This window comes from Eulemur rufifrons, chromosome 7 (genome assembly GCF_041146395.1).
Source record: "Eulemur rufifrons isolate Redbay chromosome 7, OSU_ERuf_1, whole genome shotgun sequence".
NCBI classification, from domain to species: domain Eukaryota; kingdom Metazoa; phylum Chordata; class Mammalia; order Primates; family Lemuridae; genus Eulemur; species Eulemur rufifrons.
Genome location: NC_090989.1, coordinates 236,911,295 through 236,928,353, shown reverse-complemented (window position 1 = coordinate 236,928,353; position 17,059 = coordinate 236,911,295). Strand labels below are relative to the sequence as shown.

General features: G+C 33.7%; 1 protein-coding gene across 6 annotated transcripts in view; it reads left to right on the top strand.

Annotated features, from left to right (window-relative positions):
* Positions 1–17,059, top strand: part of PSIP1 (PC4 and SRSF1 interacting protein 1) — a 38,996-nt gene that overhangs the window by 15,518 nt on the left and 6,419 nt on the right. The window contains exons 4-11 of one of the 6 annotated variants that reach the window (XM_069474216.1): positions 399–537; positions 2,613–2,717; positions 3,780–3,842; positions 8,475–8,544; positions 9,599–9,674; positions 13,749–13,977; positions 14,881–14,999; positions 16,385–16,950. In XM_069474216.1, the coding sequence (XP_069330317.1) occupies positions 399–537; positions 2,613–2,717; positions 3,780–3,842; positions 8,475–8,544; positions 9,599–9,674; positions 13,749–13,977; positions 14,881–14,999; positions 16,385–16,409 (826 nt within the window). In that variant the 3' untranslated portion in view covers positions 16,410–16,950. Of the gene's footprint in view, positions 1–398; positions 538–2,612; positions 2,718–3,779; positions 3,843–8,447; positions 8,545–9,598; positions 9,675–13,748; positions 13,978–14,880; positions 15,000–15,081; positions 15,165–16,304; positions 16,951–17,059 lie in introns of those variants that run through there. The other 5 variants (XM_069474215.1, XM_069474212.1, XM_069474213.1 and 2 more) reach the window with 5 other exon arrangements.

Sequence of the window (17,059 nt, the reverse complement as noted above, 5' to 3'; positions counted from 1 at the left end):
TGTAATGTATCATTTTGAAATAAAATTATATTGAGGGTATAATTAAATGTACTGATTAATGCTATTGTCAGTTTTTTGTTTGTATTTTTTTGTGGTTAAAAAAGCTAAAATTTACTGTTTCAGCCATTTTTCAGTGTTCAGTGGTGTTAAGTACATTCACATTTTTGTGCAACTTTTATGGGTATATTTAAGTAGGATTATGGATCTAGGAGCTTGTTACCAAATTTAATAAAAGTATTTGAGATTAAATATAATGTATTTGTGTCTATCTCTTATATAAGATTTAAAATTCACTTTATATACTTTTGATTGCATCATGGTGTAGTGCTATTTCATAACTTACTGTATATATCATTGAGGTTGTTTTGCACTCACATCCTCCCCCCCTTCTTTTTTAGTGCTTTTTTAGGACCAAAGGATATATTTCCTTACTCAGAAAATAAGGAAAAGTATGGCAAACCAAATAAACGAAAAGGTTTTAATGAAGGTTTATGGGAGATAGATAACAACCCGAAAGTGAAATTTTCAAGTCAACAGGTGAGTCATATTACATAAAATTTATTTTAGTATGATTTAGTCAATCCTGGGGGATAATCACTAGCCTAGCTGTAGGAAAATAAATATTAATTTAAGAGACTTGTGAATTTCAGATTCAATTTTCCTGTTTGTGAGGTTGAATCTTGACCTTTTACATCTAGATGAATTGATAAAATTATTACTTTCATGGTTAAATGGATCTCAGAAAACTGGGAAATACTTTTATTTAACTCCTCCTGATTGAGAGTTTATTTAATACATCATTGAATTTAAAGCCTTATGTACTGTTTTCCTAAATTCAGGTATATACTTACAGGGTATATACTTAAGTTGTCTAATTCTCTTTACTTCCTAAATTCATAGAATTGTGTTAGAATATGAACTTCACATGCGTTAAACTACATGTGTGACAAAGGTACTTATAGCACTATCCAAATTATACTTATTGGTCTCTGGAAGAGCAGCCTTTCTGTTTTTGTTTTTGTTTTTGTTTTTGTTTTTTTTTTTTTATCTGTTCAGAGCTTTTGTTAATTAATATGTGACACTAAATTTTCTTGGAGTGGTTTGCCTTTACCCAATTAGTATCATTTTATCATACAACAGAAATTTCTCTTATTTTTTCTCTGTCCTAGTGTTGGTGTTATTTAGAAAAATTTTTCTATATTGCCAGTTGCACTCTTGAACTCTGTATATGTTCCCATATGGATGTCTCAGAACTCTTATTATTTAAAATAAACCAGGTTTTATAATAGGAGCAAAGAACTATGAGAGGAGGTCTTCATGAAAATATTGGGACACTTTCTCATTCATCAGTAGATGTCCTCTTATTACCACTTGAGGTACAAAAACTGGGAAGAGCATGAGTAAACCTAAAGAAGGATTTAGCAACATACTGGAAATTCTGCAACTTTCTGCTGTTAAATTATACGTTTTTTTAGTTGTTTACATGTGCCATGCATTTTCTCACCTTGGAGAACTTTTCATATGCTGTTCTATGTGGAACATATAAATCTTTCATTGATACTCCAGGGCTGTATTACATGACCATAAGTGCCTTCATTAGTGCCCAGTATTTAGTTCTTACAGGACTTATCATACCATATAATAATTGCTTCTATACTTGTCTGTAACTTCCCAGACTATTATATTAGCTCTGTGAAAAAAGAAGTTGTATGTCCTGTGTACCCAGCACATATGTGTGTGGGAAGAATAGATATTCACTAAGTATTTGTTGAATGGAAGCATGGTTTCATATTATTGCCTTGACTATGTAATGGGAGGATGTCTTCCTAAAGAGACAGAATTGATTGTTTTCTGAAACTAACATTTTGTAATGTCTCTTGGATCATCTTTTCTGTGATTGTATTTTTATGGACTTTTCATCCTCCAAATTGCCCAGCAGGGTCTCTGTGTTCTCTGTTCCTGTCTACCCACTTAATCTTCAGGTAGTTTTCACCATATAGATTTAGAATTTTTTATTTCACAATGAAATTTTTGCATGAATCCAAATAACTTAATGCCCTTACTAAACATATAAATGATTGTGCTGGTTTGATGTACTCTATGATTGCCAGGCCCTGACGTGTCCCCAGTGGCACATAAACTGAGTTTGAGATACAGATCGATCACTCTTTAAATGAAGCTGTGATATACATATTCTTTGCTAATAAGGCCATTTGTCTTAGAGTGTGTTGAGTAAGCATCTCTCCCCAGAAAATTTCAGTATTTGAATATGGTATATGACTGTGCTATTCTAAATCAAATCAATTTACATTGTATCTTGTTGAATATTTGTTGGTTAGAGCATCAAGATAGTATTCTTTGTAGTTGCACTCTCATTCCGCCTCACTTGGATGCACTGAAGTACAGGAATATAGTCCCATATAAGACTTTGAAAGAAATGGTAGCATTTAAAATTATTTTAAAATTGTATATATTGAAAGTGTTCCATGGAACAGAAACCAGGGTACTTTTCTAACTTTTTGCATACAAGCTTTCAATTTTTCATGAGTAGAAAATTTTAAAGTTAGGGTAAAACCTCATTTTGTGAAATTAATAGAGTTGATTGTCCACAGGCATCAACTAAACAATCCAATGCATCATCTGATGTTGAAGTTGAAGAAAAAGAAACTAGTGTTTCAAAGGAAGATACTGACCATGAAGAAAAAGCCAGCAATGAGGTATGTTTCATTTCTCTTGTATTATAAAGTCATTTTGTTGCAAGGAAGAAATTATAAAATGAGTTGACCATGGCAAAATGGAAGGTTATCTTTAAAGTACTTAAAAAATGAATTAGAAAATATTTATGGCTTATTTCCTTGTGTAAAATTAAATACAGTATTGTAAAACAATTTATGCATCTTTAAGGTAGGGGGGTGTGTGTGTGGTGTGTGTGTGAGAGTGACAGGGTCTCGCTCTCGTGCCCAGGCTAGAGGGCAGTGGCACTGCCGCAGCTCATTGCAGCCTCAAGTAATCCTGCTCAGCCTCCCGCGAAGCTGGGACTGCAGGCACATGCCACCATGTCTGGCTGATTTTTTAAATTTTTGTGTAGACACAAGGCTCTCACTATGTTGCCCTGGCTGGTCTTGAACCCCTGAGCTTAAGTAGTCCTCTTGTCTCAGCCTCCCAAAGTGCTGGGATTACAGGCGTAAGCCAATGCACCTGACTGCATGGATGTTTTTATTTAAAGTTATTCTTATGTTTAAAACATGAGGTCCAACTATAGGGTGAGTTAGTATTAGGAGTATTTTTTGAAGAGTGGTATTATGGGATAGATGTACTGGAAAGGGGATTAGACTGAATTTTTTTTATCCTAGGTTGATTTCCAACTCTGTATATGATTATCTATGAGTGAAGATTATTCATTTAGCCCTCATGAAATGGCTGGTAGATGATCTCCAAAGTCCTAGCCACCTTTTAAAATTCACATCCCTAAAACCAGGATTCTACTTTAGAAAAAGTGGTTTTATGTTTAAATTGACAAGCTTCCTGGTATATTAGTAAGCAGTGATTTTTATATTTGATCTTACAGTGGAAATGCACTTTTTCCCAGACGAAGATACTGGCTGTTACTTTATAATGTTATAAAGACTTTTAATGTTTATAATTTTAAAAGTCAGAGAAGCAAATCAAATTTCCCCAGCACTTTCAGTGAACCGTGCTTGTGACTTTTAGTTTAAGAAAGTTTCTTTCAGTCTTGGCATAATTTTTTCAGTTTCTTTCTTTTTTTTTTTTTTTTTAAGGATGTGACTAAAGCAATTGACATAACCACCCCAAAAGCTGCCAGAAGAGGGAGAAAGAGAAAGGTAATTTCACTGACTAACCAACCACAGGGATCTTAAAAGAATTTTTATTTTAGTTGGATTGAGGAAGAATAAAGATAATGAAACCTTATTTAAACTTGACCTTTTATTCTAAACCCTTTAATTTTTTAAAGAGTGGTTTATGTTGTGTACTTAACAAAACTGTGTTTCTTTTCTTAGTGATACAGCAGCCTTAAGATAATGTTCAAGGAAGTAAGATGCACCAGTTTTCATTCATTTTAATGACTGCCTCGGTTTTCTCTGTAAAATGGGTAGTAATGTATAGGGTGGTTGAGGATTAAATGATTGATTTAACACATGTAGAATGTTTATAATAAATTCTGATACCTAAACACTACTAAGTGCTATGTAATGTTGTCTATTATTGTTACTTCACAACATTGTTGTGTAAAGGTAAGTATGAATGACGTAGGGGCAGGTCTAGGTACATGGTAGGCTTTTAATTAACACGAGTTTCTCCTTCTGTATGAAGTTTTGTTCACATCTTTTTCTGACCTATTTATGTGTCAAACTATTGTCTTTGTATCAAAGATACAAAGAAAACCAAGAGTTCAGTATTTCATGAGGAAGTAAAATATGAAAACATAATTACAGTGGCTTTTTATCCTTTGTAGGGTATATGTCAGAAGGTATTTGATAACTTTAACAAGATTTTAAAAGATAGGCAGAATTTTGTCAAACAGATGGAGAGGGGAAGAACGTGAGGCAATTTGAATAGTATATGCAGAGGCATAGAGGAAATTTCATTTCAAGCATTTTGAGTATTGCATTTCAGTATTACTAGCACATAAAGTTTAATGGAAATGGGTACCAAAAAACCCTAGTGTTGTCCCGAAGAACTGGAACTTAACGAAGTAATGGGAAGCCATTAAATCATTTTAAATTTTAGATGCTGCTTTTTTTAAAATAGCGTGAATGATGGGATGGGATTGGATTGGGGCAGTGAGACCAGTTCACTGTAAAAATTCATTACTAACCTGACTGGCTCAGGCATGGAATTTAGCATTGAACAAGGTCTCTGTTCTCATTGAATTTAAATTTTCATTGAGACAAAAAATAAATGTATAAAGCAGGAGAGTTAAAATGAGGAGTTACGAATTGGTAACTAGGTTATAAAAGGCTTTTCTAAGGTGTTGGCATGAGATTGGAAGGACAAGGACCTTATAGCAGGATTTTTAAGTAGTGTAGATGAAAGATGGAGTTTAATAGCACTTTAGGAGGTTAAGTCGATGGTTGATTGGAAGTTGATGGTAAAGGGAGAAGGGGAGCAGAGGCTAGGATGACTCCAGAGTGTTGGTTTAGATGACTAGATTAGGTAATGGGAGTGCTGAGGATACTGTTTCGGGACTAGAAGCATGGAAGAGGAGGAAGTGAAGCGCCTATGGGAATGGAAGTGAAGATGTATGTAATTCTGGCACCAAAGGGGGAAAAGATAAATATTAAAGATGCAGTCTCTGGTAGAAAGATGGGATAATAGATGAGGTCAAGGGAAAATGTTTACTGGGAAGAATGCAGAAACGGGAATCCTGAAGGAATATAATGGAGAGGAGGGAAGATACTACAAAATTATGATTGAGAATGAACTGTGTCAAGAGAAAATCTAAGAGGATATCAAGCTAAACAGGGGAGGGGAAATTTTCAAGAAAGAGGAAGTAGTCAATAGTGTCCTGATTGAGACAGGATCCAGTAAGATACTTGCCAAATAGGCTCCCCAGGATTCTTCAGGGTGAGCTCCATTTAGTTGAATGGTAAGGACAGAAGCCAGATTAAGTGGTTTGGAGAATAAAATGTTTGATGATAAAGTTACATTACACTATGCTTGTGAAATCTTCAAAGGAAAGGAGATTGTAGCAACTTAACCAGGATTTGCATGGTTAAGGGAAAGTGGTTAAAGTGAAAAAATACATTAGATGCCTTAACACTTTTTCTTTGTAAAACTAGAAAAGATTGAAGATGTGGAAAGAGTCAGTATAAATTATGTAAGTATATGGTGGATGAAAGAGAAGGGAGGGCACATTTGAAGGAATTACTTACCAGGAAGGAGGAGATAGACTATTTAACATTGAAGGGATGGGTGGAGGAGGCTATAAACATTTCTTCGAGCTTGGTGTGGTGGCTCATGCCTGTAACCCCAGCACTTTGGGAAACCAAGGCAGGAGGATTGCTTGAGGCCAGGAGTTCTAGACTAGCCTGAAACATAGCAAGACCCTTGTCTCTACAAAAAATAGAAAAATTTATACGGGCATGGTGGCACATGCACTTGTATTCAAGAGGCTGAGGCAGAGGCAGGAGGATTGCTTGAGTCTAGGAGTTTGAGGTTATAGTGAATTATGATGATGACACTGTACTCTAGCCAGGGCAACAGAGACCCTGTCTCAAAAAAAAAAAAAAAAGTAAATATCATGAGAGAGTTGGAAATTAAGGGAATTCCCTTCTCTTGGCCTCCGTGTCTCTCTTCTCCTAATTCAAAAGCAAGACTTTAAGTGTGGTACAAGGCAGGGAGAATGGATTTAATGTTTATCCTAGCAATTGATGGGAGAGGAAGAGGGCCTGATAAAGAATTAATGAATGGCTTTGAGATCCCAAATGAGATTGCTTAAAATTAATGCATGTTTGTATAGGGTTTTTTTTGTTTTTGTTTTCCCAGCAGGGCTCAGCAGCTGGGAATAATAGAATAGAGAAGGTAGAATTGAATAATGATCCTCTGTTGGGGATTTGTGGGACAGATACAGCAAAACAAGGATGCGAAGGGCTTGAGAATGCATTTGAATAGTTGTCTCATGAGGTTTTTGTGTGTAGGTGGGTGGCTTTAGGTAAGATCAGGGAAAGTACTAGAGCTAGAGTCCGGTAATAGGAAAAAAATGAGTCAAAGGGTTAGAGGTCTCAGTGAGATGTAAAATATGGAAGAAACGAATCTGTAGTCAGAGTTTAGAATATTTGCATTTAAGATTAATACATGTATATTTCATACAGCTTAGTCTTTTCCCTAGAGAAAATATATCTTTGATTTTATTTTCATGAGGAATGGTTTTGACTTGTGTAATTTTGCTATGACAGTTGTGAACACACTTCCATGGTAGTGCTGATCTCTTGCCTAGTATTAGTATTAATGTATTTTATTTATTGTATTAGTTATTGATGAACTTGTTACCTCTTATTGGTACCTCCTCAGTAACATCCATTCTACCTGTAATTCTCACTCGTCTTATTTTCAAAAGCAGAAAGTGTAGGTGAAGAGAGGTTTTTTGGTTTTGTTTTGGGTTTTTTTGCACTATTCAGTTTGAACTGAAATTTAGAGAACTTCTGCGTTGGGTTCTTAATCTTTGGTACCTGGAGAGCTTTATAAAAACACAGATGCCTGGTTCCCTGACCTATCCAGTCAGGATTAGGGCAGGGCCAGATGGTCTGTAAGTTCTTTAGAAATCTGAGTCATTGTTTAGGGAGGAATTTTTGTAGTGTTCTCTGAGACTTAAACACAAAAGTTTAAGGGTTACGTTAGATGAATTTTAATAATACTTTGTGCATTATGTTCCAATTATAAGAGCAATAATCTTAAAAAAAATGGATAAATTCTTAGAAGAATTGCTGAATCAGAGATTTGCACATTTTTCATTGCCAGTATTCGTTCATAATGATACTTTTTCAGAAAGTATCAGTTTGTTGGTATCAGTTTATTCACTACTATTGAATCATCAATAGTCAATGTATGAATGATTTTTCACATCCTTACCAACACTGGGCATTAAATTTGTAAATCAGATCATTGATAAAAAGCAGTTTTTAATTTTTTATCAATGAATTTGGATTGTACATGTTTTTGAATGTTTTCCCTTTTTTGTTGATATAGTTAATGCTGAATTCTAAGTAGTTGGGGAGTGGAGAAGTAGCTCTTATTGGTCCTGCCATCCTTCTCTTTGGTCTCTCTTTGAGTTTCTATCCTCCTTTGTAGCTATGATCAGTACAAAATACTGCCTCATGTTGGCAATTTCCTTTCTAATTTGTGGCTCTCAACTTTTGTTCCACTCTAATGCTTAAATCAGTAATACTGATTCTCATTTGGGGCCTTGTCTCCCCTTCAGGAGAGTCATACTAGAAGTTATCAGAGGGCATTATAGTTTGCAAATGGTCACTGGGATTCCTTACTCTCTACTGTGGCAAATCCCTCTTTATGGAAAATAAGAATAACTCTTAGGGGAGAACATCGGATATCAGTCTCAGTTTGGAAATGTAATGTGTATATATTAACAAAGTTATAAAATTAAAAATAGCGATGTGTGAGTTGTTACACCATAATTACATTATTCTTTGGTCCCAGTATTTCGTCAAGAGTATTACTTTATTTTACAAATGACCTTTTTAGGTTGAGAATTTTTAAAAAGTGAATTTTTTTAAGAATTGTTCACTAGAATTATAAACTAAGTTTGAGGGTATTACTCTGATGAGTCTATTGTTGAATGATAGTAAGGATCATGTAGAAGTTATGCTTATACTTGAATTCATGTTATCATAGACTGGCATATTTTTGCCATTGAGTTAAACTTTAAGTGCCTGTTATTTGCTTAAATAAATTAAGTCTTTGTAATTCAGGCAGAAAAACAAGTAGAAACCGAGGAGGCAGGAGTAGTGACAACAGCAACAGCATCTGTTAATCTAAAAGTGAGCCCTAAAAGAGGACGACCTGCAGGTAGGATTATTGGTGTTTAAATATTTTTTGGCTTGTGATTAATATTTTAATCCATTAAGTTGTTGCTCCCTCAAGTATTTTAGTATGAAGTACACAGGCAGTTCATTATGTGTAACATACAAATTTCAAGGGACATAAACTTTATGGTTTCTGCTTGGTAAAACAGAGTATTTGAATTTGAAATAAGTGTTTGTAACTTTTTCACAATGTTTGATCCCCATTATATTTTCCCCAAATAGTGGCAAATGAGGCTGTGGTGAAGTTAAAATTACTGTGAACAATGGATTTATTTTACCTCTCACGAGGCGTAAGCTTTCTAAATGGAGTCATAATGAAAGAATGAGAAGTATTAGTAGCATTTGATTAAAGTCATTAATATTTTAAATTATTACATTCTTTGTTTATAAGTATATTTACAATATGCAACTCTCTTCAGCATTGCCTATTTAAAGTATTTTCTTATTTTGGAAGGTTCTTCCTCATACAAAGAAAACTAATCAAAATAGAGCCAGTTTTTTTTTTTTTCCTACTTCATAATAGAATTCTTCCTGAAATATGATGTAAGATAATACCCAGAAAACAAAGAACTGAGAATTTATTTACATAATATTTTAGAATTTAATATTGTCATAGTAGATCAAATTAATGCTGTTAGGAAACTTAGTGAATTCTGGTAAAAACTTCCAAAGATGTGTGTGTAAATGTACTTATTATAATATGTAAATGAATATTGAATGTAAGTGCTACTTTATATTCTAAAGTTGAATTTTGTGGCATTACTATTAAAATAACAATGAAAAATGTTTTTAAGCCCTCTCAGCCATACTAAGGACAAATTGAAAATTACTCCGTTGATCTACTTCTTTAAATTTTTTACTATTGCTTATTTGAACCACAGGGGGAGGGTATTAGTTTTTAAATTTATAAATAATTGCATCTGTAATAAGCCTCTAATATTCTTACATAGTGCATATCATTTGTAATCTTTACATGAGATTTGCATCTTAAAGGGAAACCAGTAATTACTGATATTTTTTCCCCATGTGAATATTAGCTACAGAAGTCAAGATTCCAAAACCAAGAGGCAGACCTAAAATGGTGAAACAGCCCTGTCCTTCAGAGAGTGACATGTGAGTTTATTTTTAATGTATAATTCGTTATGGAATTAATGAGGCATTTGACTTTAAACAAGCATATATCTTCTTGCATTTTTGCCAGTTTTTTCTTATTTTATAGGATATTTATTGCTGTTAGTTATTATTTTGATATTTCTAAAAATTATGGAAAAAGCTGGAAAAATTTTGTAAGAAAAGAAAAAATGATAGGGAATCAAGAAAAATACGTGGTTATTTATCATTTCATTAATTAAGACATTTTCTTGGATAGTTCAAGCAGTGTTCACAAAATTTTAGTTCCTCCAGGGTAGGGTGTTTTATTTAAAAACAGGACTAAATTATTTTTTAATGCAAATTGAGCATTTTAAAGTATTTTGGATAGCTTCTTTGCCTTTTGGCTAAGATCCAGCGTAAAGTACTGTAGAATAACTACTTAAAAAAATGCTTTTCATTTTTTAAAAATTCTCTTGCCATCTTTTCCCCCACATATGGATCCCTTTTATTTTGGCTTTTCTGGGTGAACTTTATCGAAAGGAATGTATAGTCAGACAAAGGGGGGAAACTTTTTGTGGTTATTACATTTAAAGATTTTAAAGGCTCAAGTGTGAGGTATGTTCATTAAGAGTAGATTTACAATGTTGTGTATGAAATAATTATAGAAAATTTTACTTACAGAATACTATTAGAGAGTTGGTACTTTCCAACCAAAATATATATAAAGAGCTTTATTTTACTGCCACCCTAGCTGTTAAAAGTACTCTCAGAAAAAGTGGCACATAATAACAGTACATTGTGTACTTGAAAATTGCTAGGAGTAGATTTTCAGGGTTCTCACAACAAAATAAATATAAGTATGTGAGGTAATACATATGTTAAATAGCTTGATTTAGCCATTCCACAATATGCACATATATCAGAACATTGTGTTGTACACCATACATATATTCAAAATTTACTTGATTAAAAAAATAGTGGCACAAAATACAACACTGTTGGTTTAACAACTGTAGTGAAAATAAGAAATCAGGTACTTGCAGATGAGTTCCTTTGCAGTCATTGTTCCCTAAGAAATCCGAAATTCTGCTGGGAAAATACTGTGAGATCCCCCTATTCTGGATATAATGAATGTCCCCTGATTAGGCCCCAGTTTACCCTGAGAGTACCCTTCCCAGTTCATTGGTCTCCATGGCTTTTGACTGATTGCTCTGGAAATTCTCTACCTTTTCAGTGTCATCCTTAGTTGCATCTGAAATTGTTACCGGAAAATATGCCCTCCTGCTGAGCAGCTTTCTCAGCCTGCTTTCAGACCATAGGGATTTGGGGGCCCAGTGTTTCTTTTCAGAACTCTCTCTTGATGCAGTCTGGTGTCACTTTTGATAATATAATACTTTATTGTGTGTGTTTACTTCCAATCAGCTTCCTGTGCAGTGGTCTCATTCACAAGATTTGCTCAGACATGCGTGTCTTCTTATACTTATTACAGACACTTTGAGCTTTATAGGTTTTTCTGAGAAACCATCCCTCAGGAATCATTTGTCCATCTGAAGGATTAAGGCAGCCCAGTTTGAATTCTTAAGGCTGGCAGTTATTCCCTTGATTGGATGTATGACCTCAGGCTGTGTCTCAGTTTGCAATTCCTACATCCTTACTTGAAAATAGGCTACATTTTTTAAAACTCATCTCTTACTTTTGAACACTTATCTAATTTATCTTGGTAACAGTCAACTCAACTACCAGTATTGTATCTTGAATATCTCTTAAGCCACAAGTTCACTGCACACGTTTTTCTTTCAAGTTATAATAGTTCACCAGTTTTACCCATTATGTAATAACATATTAGGGTTTTCAATTTCCCAGCCCCAAAGTCATTGACATATGTTTTAGGTTTTTGTTCCTGGTGTTGTTTATTAGCGAGCTTTTTGCTGAGGCAGTGTTTATTTCTTATTCATGCTGTATGGCAGGATGGGTGTTGACTGTAGCTAGTCTTGGCTGTGTATCTGAGCACACACAGAGTGGAGTAGAGAGCTCTTCACTACTCTTCACCATGAGAACAACACATATCTGTTAGTGACTGCAGTGGGTACTGAAATTACAAGAGAGTAGAATAGAAGCCAGAAGAGCTGAAACCAACTCATAATCCTCATGTAAAGTGAGAAATATGTTATAAGCCACTGAAGTATTTGGGGTTGTGTTTTTATCAGTCTTTGCCTATGTTAATATATATTAAAAGACTGGAGAAATTTACAAATACAACTTTAATAATGACCCTTGACCTACTAAAAAGGGAAATTAGCACAAGTTCTGTGTGCCATCGAAAATAGCAAGGACCACTGGGGAAAGACTTATTTGTAGCAAGCAGTGATAACTGTGTTCATGGGAATTCTTTGCTTTGATACTCTTCAAGAAACCTTGAAAATAATAATCTCTTTTCTTAGGACCTTATGATAGATTTTTAAAATATATCCTTAAAATTACTTTTTAAAAACTAGCTGTTGGACTGGGTGCACTGGCTCATGCTTATTATCCTAGCATTTTGGGAGACTGAGGCAGGAGGATCACTTTACTTAAGCCCAGGAGTTCCAGGCTGTGGTGAGCTATAATTGTGCCACTACACTCCAGCCTGAGTGACAGAGCAAGACCCTGTGTCTTAAAAAAAAAAAAAAAAAAATTAAAAACATTGTCATCTGTTTGTTTTGTACATGTGTAAATATATTGGTTAAGATACGTTGGTAGAAGGAGCTTTGCTGGGTCAGAGGGTATTTGCATTTTAAATAGCTATTTCCTTTGATATAGGGCTAACATTTTGGGGAAAGTAATCAGTATTATTTAAGAGCCAAGGAAATGCTTTTTATTTTAGACTCTTACCATTTTTAAGAAATTGTTTTACTTGTGCGTTTTTTCTTTCATTTATTAAAAGTGAAGGATGAAGCACATATGACATTAGAAAATAAGCATACCCAATGATAATTATGTGACAAAAATTTCTAAAGAGGCAAAAACTAAATTTTTTTCTCTTCCAACCTAATTAATAGTCTCTTAAATGTTCGATGAAATACTTGTCTGGAAGGAGGTCGGTGGATCTGGAATTGAGATACTGGGCTTATTTAACCTTGTGCCACATCACTTTCTCAGTTGTCAAATGGAAGGAGTTAGGACTAAATGATATGAAGTCCTTTCCAGCTCTCAAATTCATTGATTTAATTGCATAATTTGTGAAAATCTGAGTGAAGTTCCATGTGGATAGTAAAAAGGTTATAGTTTTTAAACAGTTTGTCCAAGGTTCAAGTTGAAGTATTTCTTTATAAAGGAATTACTTTAGTTAAACATATACCACAAAAGTAATTATGTGATTAGCATTTGCATCATTTGATTCTTCTTCTAGAGCCTATTTCTGTAGTACCAATTTGCATAAATATTATCTAGCAGTAATTAGCATTATTGAGCAATTTAGGTAGTTTGACTTGTTTTAATGTCTGTGAAATCCAGTGATGATGGGAACTTAGGTGCTAGTCAGCTCTCAGCACTGTCTCATATTATGCTTTATTGGCTATATATTTACCATTATATGCTTAAGTTGAGACCCTGCAAAGAATATTTCTTTGAGTTCTAAAATGATTTCACTTTTGCAATTCTGTTTTTCCCAGTGTGTCCACTTTTTAAACATAATTTATTCTTACAGATATGTAGACTATAAGCTACATAAAAGCAAGGGATCTTGCCCACATTATACACTGCTGTATCCCCAGAATCAAGAACAGTGCCTTGGCACATAGATTTTTTTTTTGACCAAATGAATCATATTATAAAAAAACTTGGAAAACAGAAAATCCCTTTCTGTTAACCTAATAGCACTATGATTTTATATCTTCTAATCGATACCAAAAGTACGTTCTGTTACAGAATTCCTTTTATGATTGGATGGTTAAGATGCTCTATTTTACTTAAAGTTGTTTTAGATTTACCTTTAAAAAATGAATTACAGCATATTGCTGTCTAAAATAATCAGCTGACTAGGAGAGTATAGTTGAATGACAAGTGTATTAATGAAACATAAAAGCTCATTTTCCATTGTTGGACTCTCTAAAATAGGGTTACTGAAGAAGACAAAAGTAAGAAAAAAGGGCAAGAGGAAAAACAACCTAAAAAGCAGCTTAAAAAGGATGAAGAGGGCCAGAAGGAAGAAGATAAGCCAAGAAAAGAGCCAGACAAAAAAGAGGGGAAGAAAGAAGTTGAATCAAAAAGGAAAAATTTAGTTAAAACAGGGGTTACAACCACCTCTGATTCTGAAGAAGAAGGAGATGATCAAGAAGGTGAAAAGGTAGGAAATGTATATATTACATAAAATGTTTTAAGTTTCTATGTAGTTCTTAATCTACCTAGTAAGCTTTCAATATTTTTGTAAAAGTCTTCAACTGAATTTCTTTACCTTTTTGAATATACTTGAATTAGCTATGTTGAAGAGTATATTTGAAACTTCCTTTATTGTGTATTCTAAATTTATCTTACCTTTTTACAATTATGATCTGGAAATATATATTTAATTTATATAACCGCAGTAACCCCCACCAATCTAGAAACGGTAGGAAAACAGATAGGGTGTGACCAGTGAAGACAAATGTAAAAAAAGTGCAGTTTATAAACTGATTTTTCTTATTTACTCCCAAAGAAATTCTTTTCACTCTTTAGGCCCTATTTATTGTACATTTTATCAGTAGTAACTTTATTTGGATGCCATAGTAGTTTGAAAATCTTATTAAAGCCGTGTATCTTATTTTTATGTAGAAAACCCACAAATTTTATGGATAGCTTTAGAGATGTACAGATCCAGGTATCATGCAGATCTTTTATTTATTTTTATCTGATTTTTTTGTTAATTTCTTAATATTTTGGAAGCCAAAAATTTTAAATAGGATAGTTTGAGTAGTGGTGCTTGTCAGTACTCTAGTCAAATCACTGTGTATAGGCAAATAGCCTGACATGCTTCATTTTAACCAAAGGACATCATTCCTACAGCAGGGCAGAAAACAGATTATTAATCTACAGTCATCAAGGGAAAAGTTAAATTTGCAGAGCAGAGATGTATTGTAATTTAATGATTTTTTTTTTACGTTGTTCATTTAAGTATTAAACTAGTTGCTTTTCTCCCAAGATTGTATTTATATAAGCACCAGTCACTGACTTCATAGTTAACTAAATCCATCCTAATTCTCAAATAAAACAGAAGAGAAAGGGTGGGAGAAACTTTCAAACTGCTCACAGAAGGAATATGCTGAAAGGCCAACATGAGAAAGAAGCAGCAGATCGGAAACGCAAGCAAGAGGAACAAATGGAAACTGAGCAGTAAGTATTTTTTTATTCTAAATTTTGGGTTCTTTGTTAAGGCTAGCATGAAATTTTTAAACAATAGACTTTCATTTTCCAGACTTCATGAAGCCTTTTGAAGAAGTGACTTTTCCCATGTGTTAGAAAAATCTTCAGCATATGATGATAATCATATTTCAGGCTTCATTCTTTTCTGAGAGGATGAAATTCACTGAGGCAATCACCCTGTGAATTATTTTTTAACTGAAAGTACAGATAGGATTTAACTGTTAGTGGCTTTCTAGGAAATGTACTCATCCTCTACTATTTATTTGTGTAATATATTACATATAGAAAAGTGATGCTATATTGGTGGAGAAAGAATGTGGGGAAATACCCTTATTTTGTCATACCACCAGCAGGCCTCCCCCTAAAGACCAGCAAAAATAACAAAAGCACATTTGGAAACCCAGGAAGCCTGTAAAAGTAAATCTAAAGGCTGACAGGGTGTACATTGTATGTGTGCAATATAAATCAATTTCAAAGCTGTTTTGTCTTAAGTTTTGATACTTGGTGACAGTACTTGCCATGGGGAATTTCTTTCCCCTTTATTATATAAAATAATTTTATTACTAGAAGCAAAAGTAATAGCAATGATAATGATGAATAGACTTCATGTCTTTTACATTTGTTTTCCTAGTTATCTTTAGACTGTCACTTCTGAGTTCTTTCTCTGAAATGCTTTTCTTTCCTTCTGAAGAGGCTTACATCCTGACTAAATTTGTTTTATTACTTTAAAGAGGTGATTTACAAAACGTGCTCTAGGTCACTAAGGCAAAGTTAATGATGAGCAGTGAAATTCTGAACTCTTCTTGAATGATTTCATGCTTATTTTCTTTATATAGTACATTCATAAACCAAAAATCTTTCTTTACAAGTATAGTATTTGACTCTTAGTAGTTCGGAGGATATAGAAAAGCAGTTTTAGCTGCTTGAGGGAGTAATTAAAAATTGATCTAAAGCTTTGAAATGTTACTCCCACTAATCTGTTGGACTTTGAACACTTCTGTAAATATTTAAGTTATTTTTGTCACCTATTCTTTTCTATCTTTTCACTGAAAAGTTGTTGGACTGTTTATTGCTTTTAACTTTATTGTGCTCCCCAAATTAAGATATAACATTAGTCGTTGCTTAGTAAATCTAGCCCAGCCCTTCTTCAGTATCTCAAAGTTACCTTTATGTATTTCAGTTTCTTTTGAATGTCCTCCAATGTAACTTTCTCAAATTCTAATATTTGTGTTTTCTTTCCTTCTCCTGTTATTACAAAACTTTGTACTTGGACAGTTTTGCTCTGTAAAGCATTTCAGATGCAGCTTGTGTGAAATGCATTATGCAAAATAAAGTTTATTGTATTGTATTCCCAGCCAAACAACATGTAATCTACAGTAATAAAAAATATATCTCATTTTGGGCTCAAAGCATTAATCCAGTTACTGAAAAGAGAATACAAGTGGAGCAAACAAGAGATGAAGATGTTGAGACAGACTCATTGGACTGAATTACCCCCTCCCCCCCCTTGATGGAAGAATGTTCCAGATTTTAAATTGAGGACTTTATTATTAATGGCATTATTACTGTGTTATGATTGTTAACAAAATTTCCTGTAAGGTACACACTACATACTAAGGTTGGCCATCATTCCTGTTTTTTTACCAAGCTTAAAATGAAGCTTTGTGTCTGAAAGTTATAACAAGCTCAGAAGGTGGTGGTGGTTGTAACATTATTTCATTTAGAAAATATAAAACTACATTTTGTTTTGAAGCTAGGTATTAAACTGGAATAGCAACTACACCCCTGAGAATGGGGCTGTTGTGCCCTTCCCTTGACATTCCTATGTTGTTTCTTTAGAATCTTAATTGTTTTTTTATCCTGAGAGATTAAATAGTAGACTTGTTAAGAAAAAAATGAAACTGTAACCAAAATTTTAAAATAAAGTTTTTTTAAAAAAAAATACCTGATTTTTAGATATTTTCTGTTCTTGTCTATTTCAATTGGTTCATAATGTGGCCTGAACTCCAAGCCAAGGTACTAGAAATTAT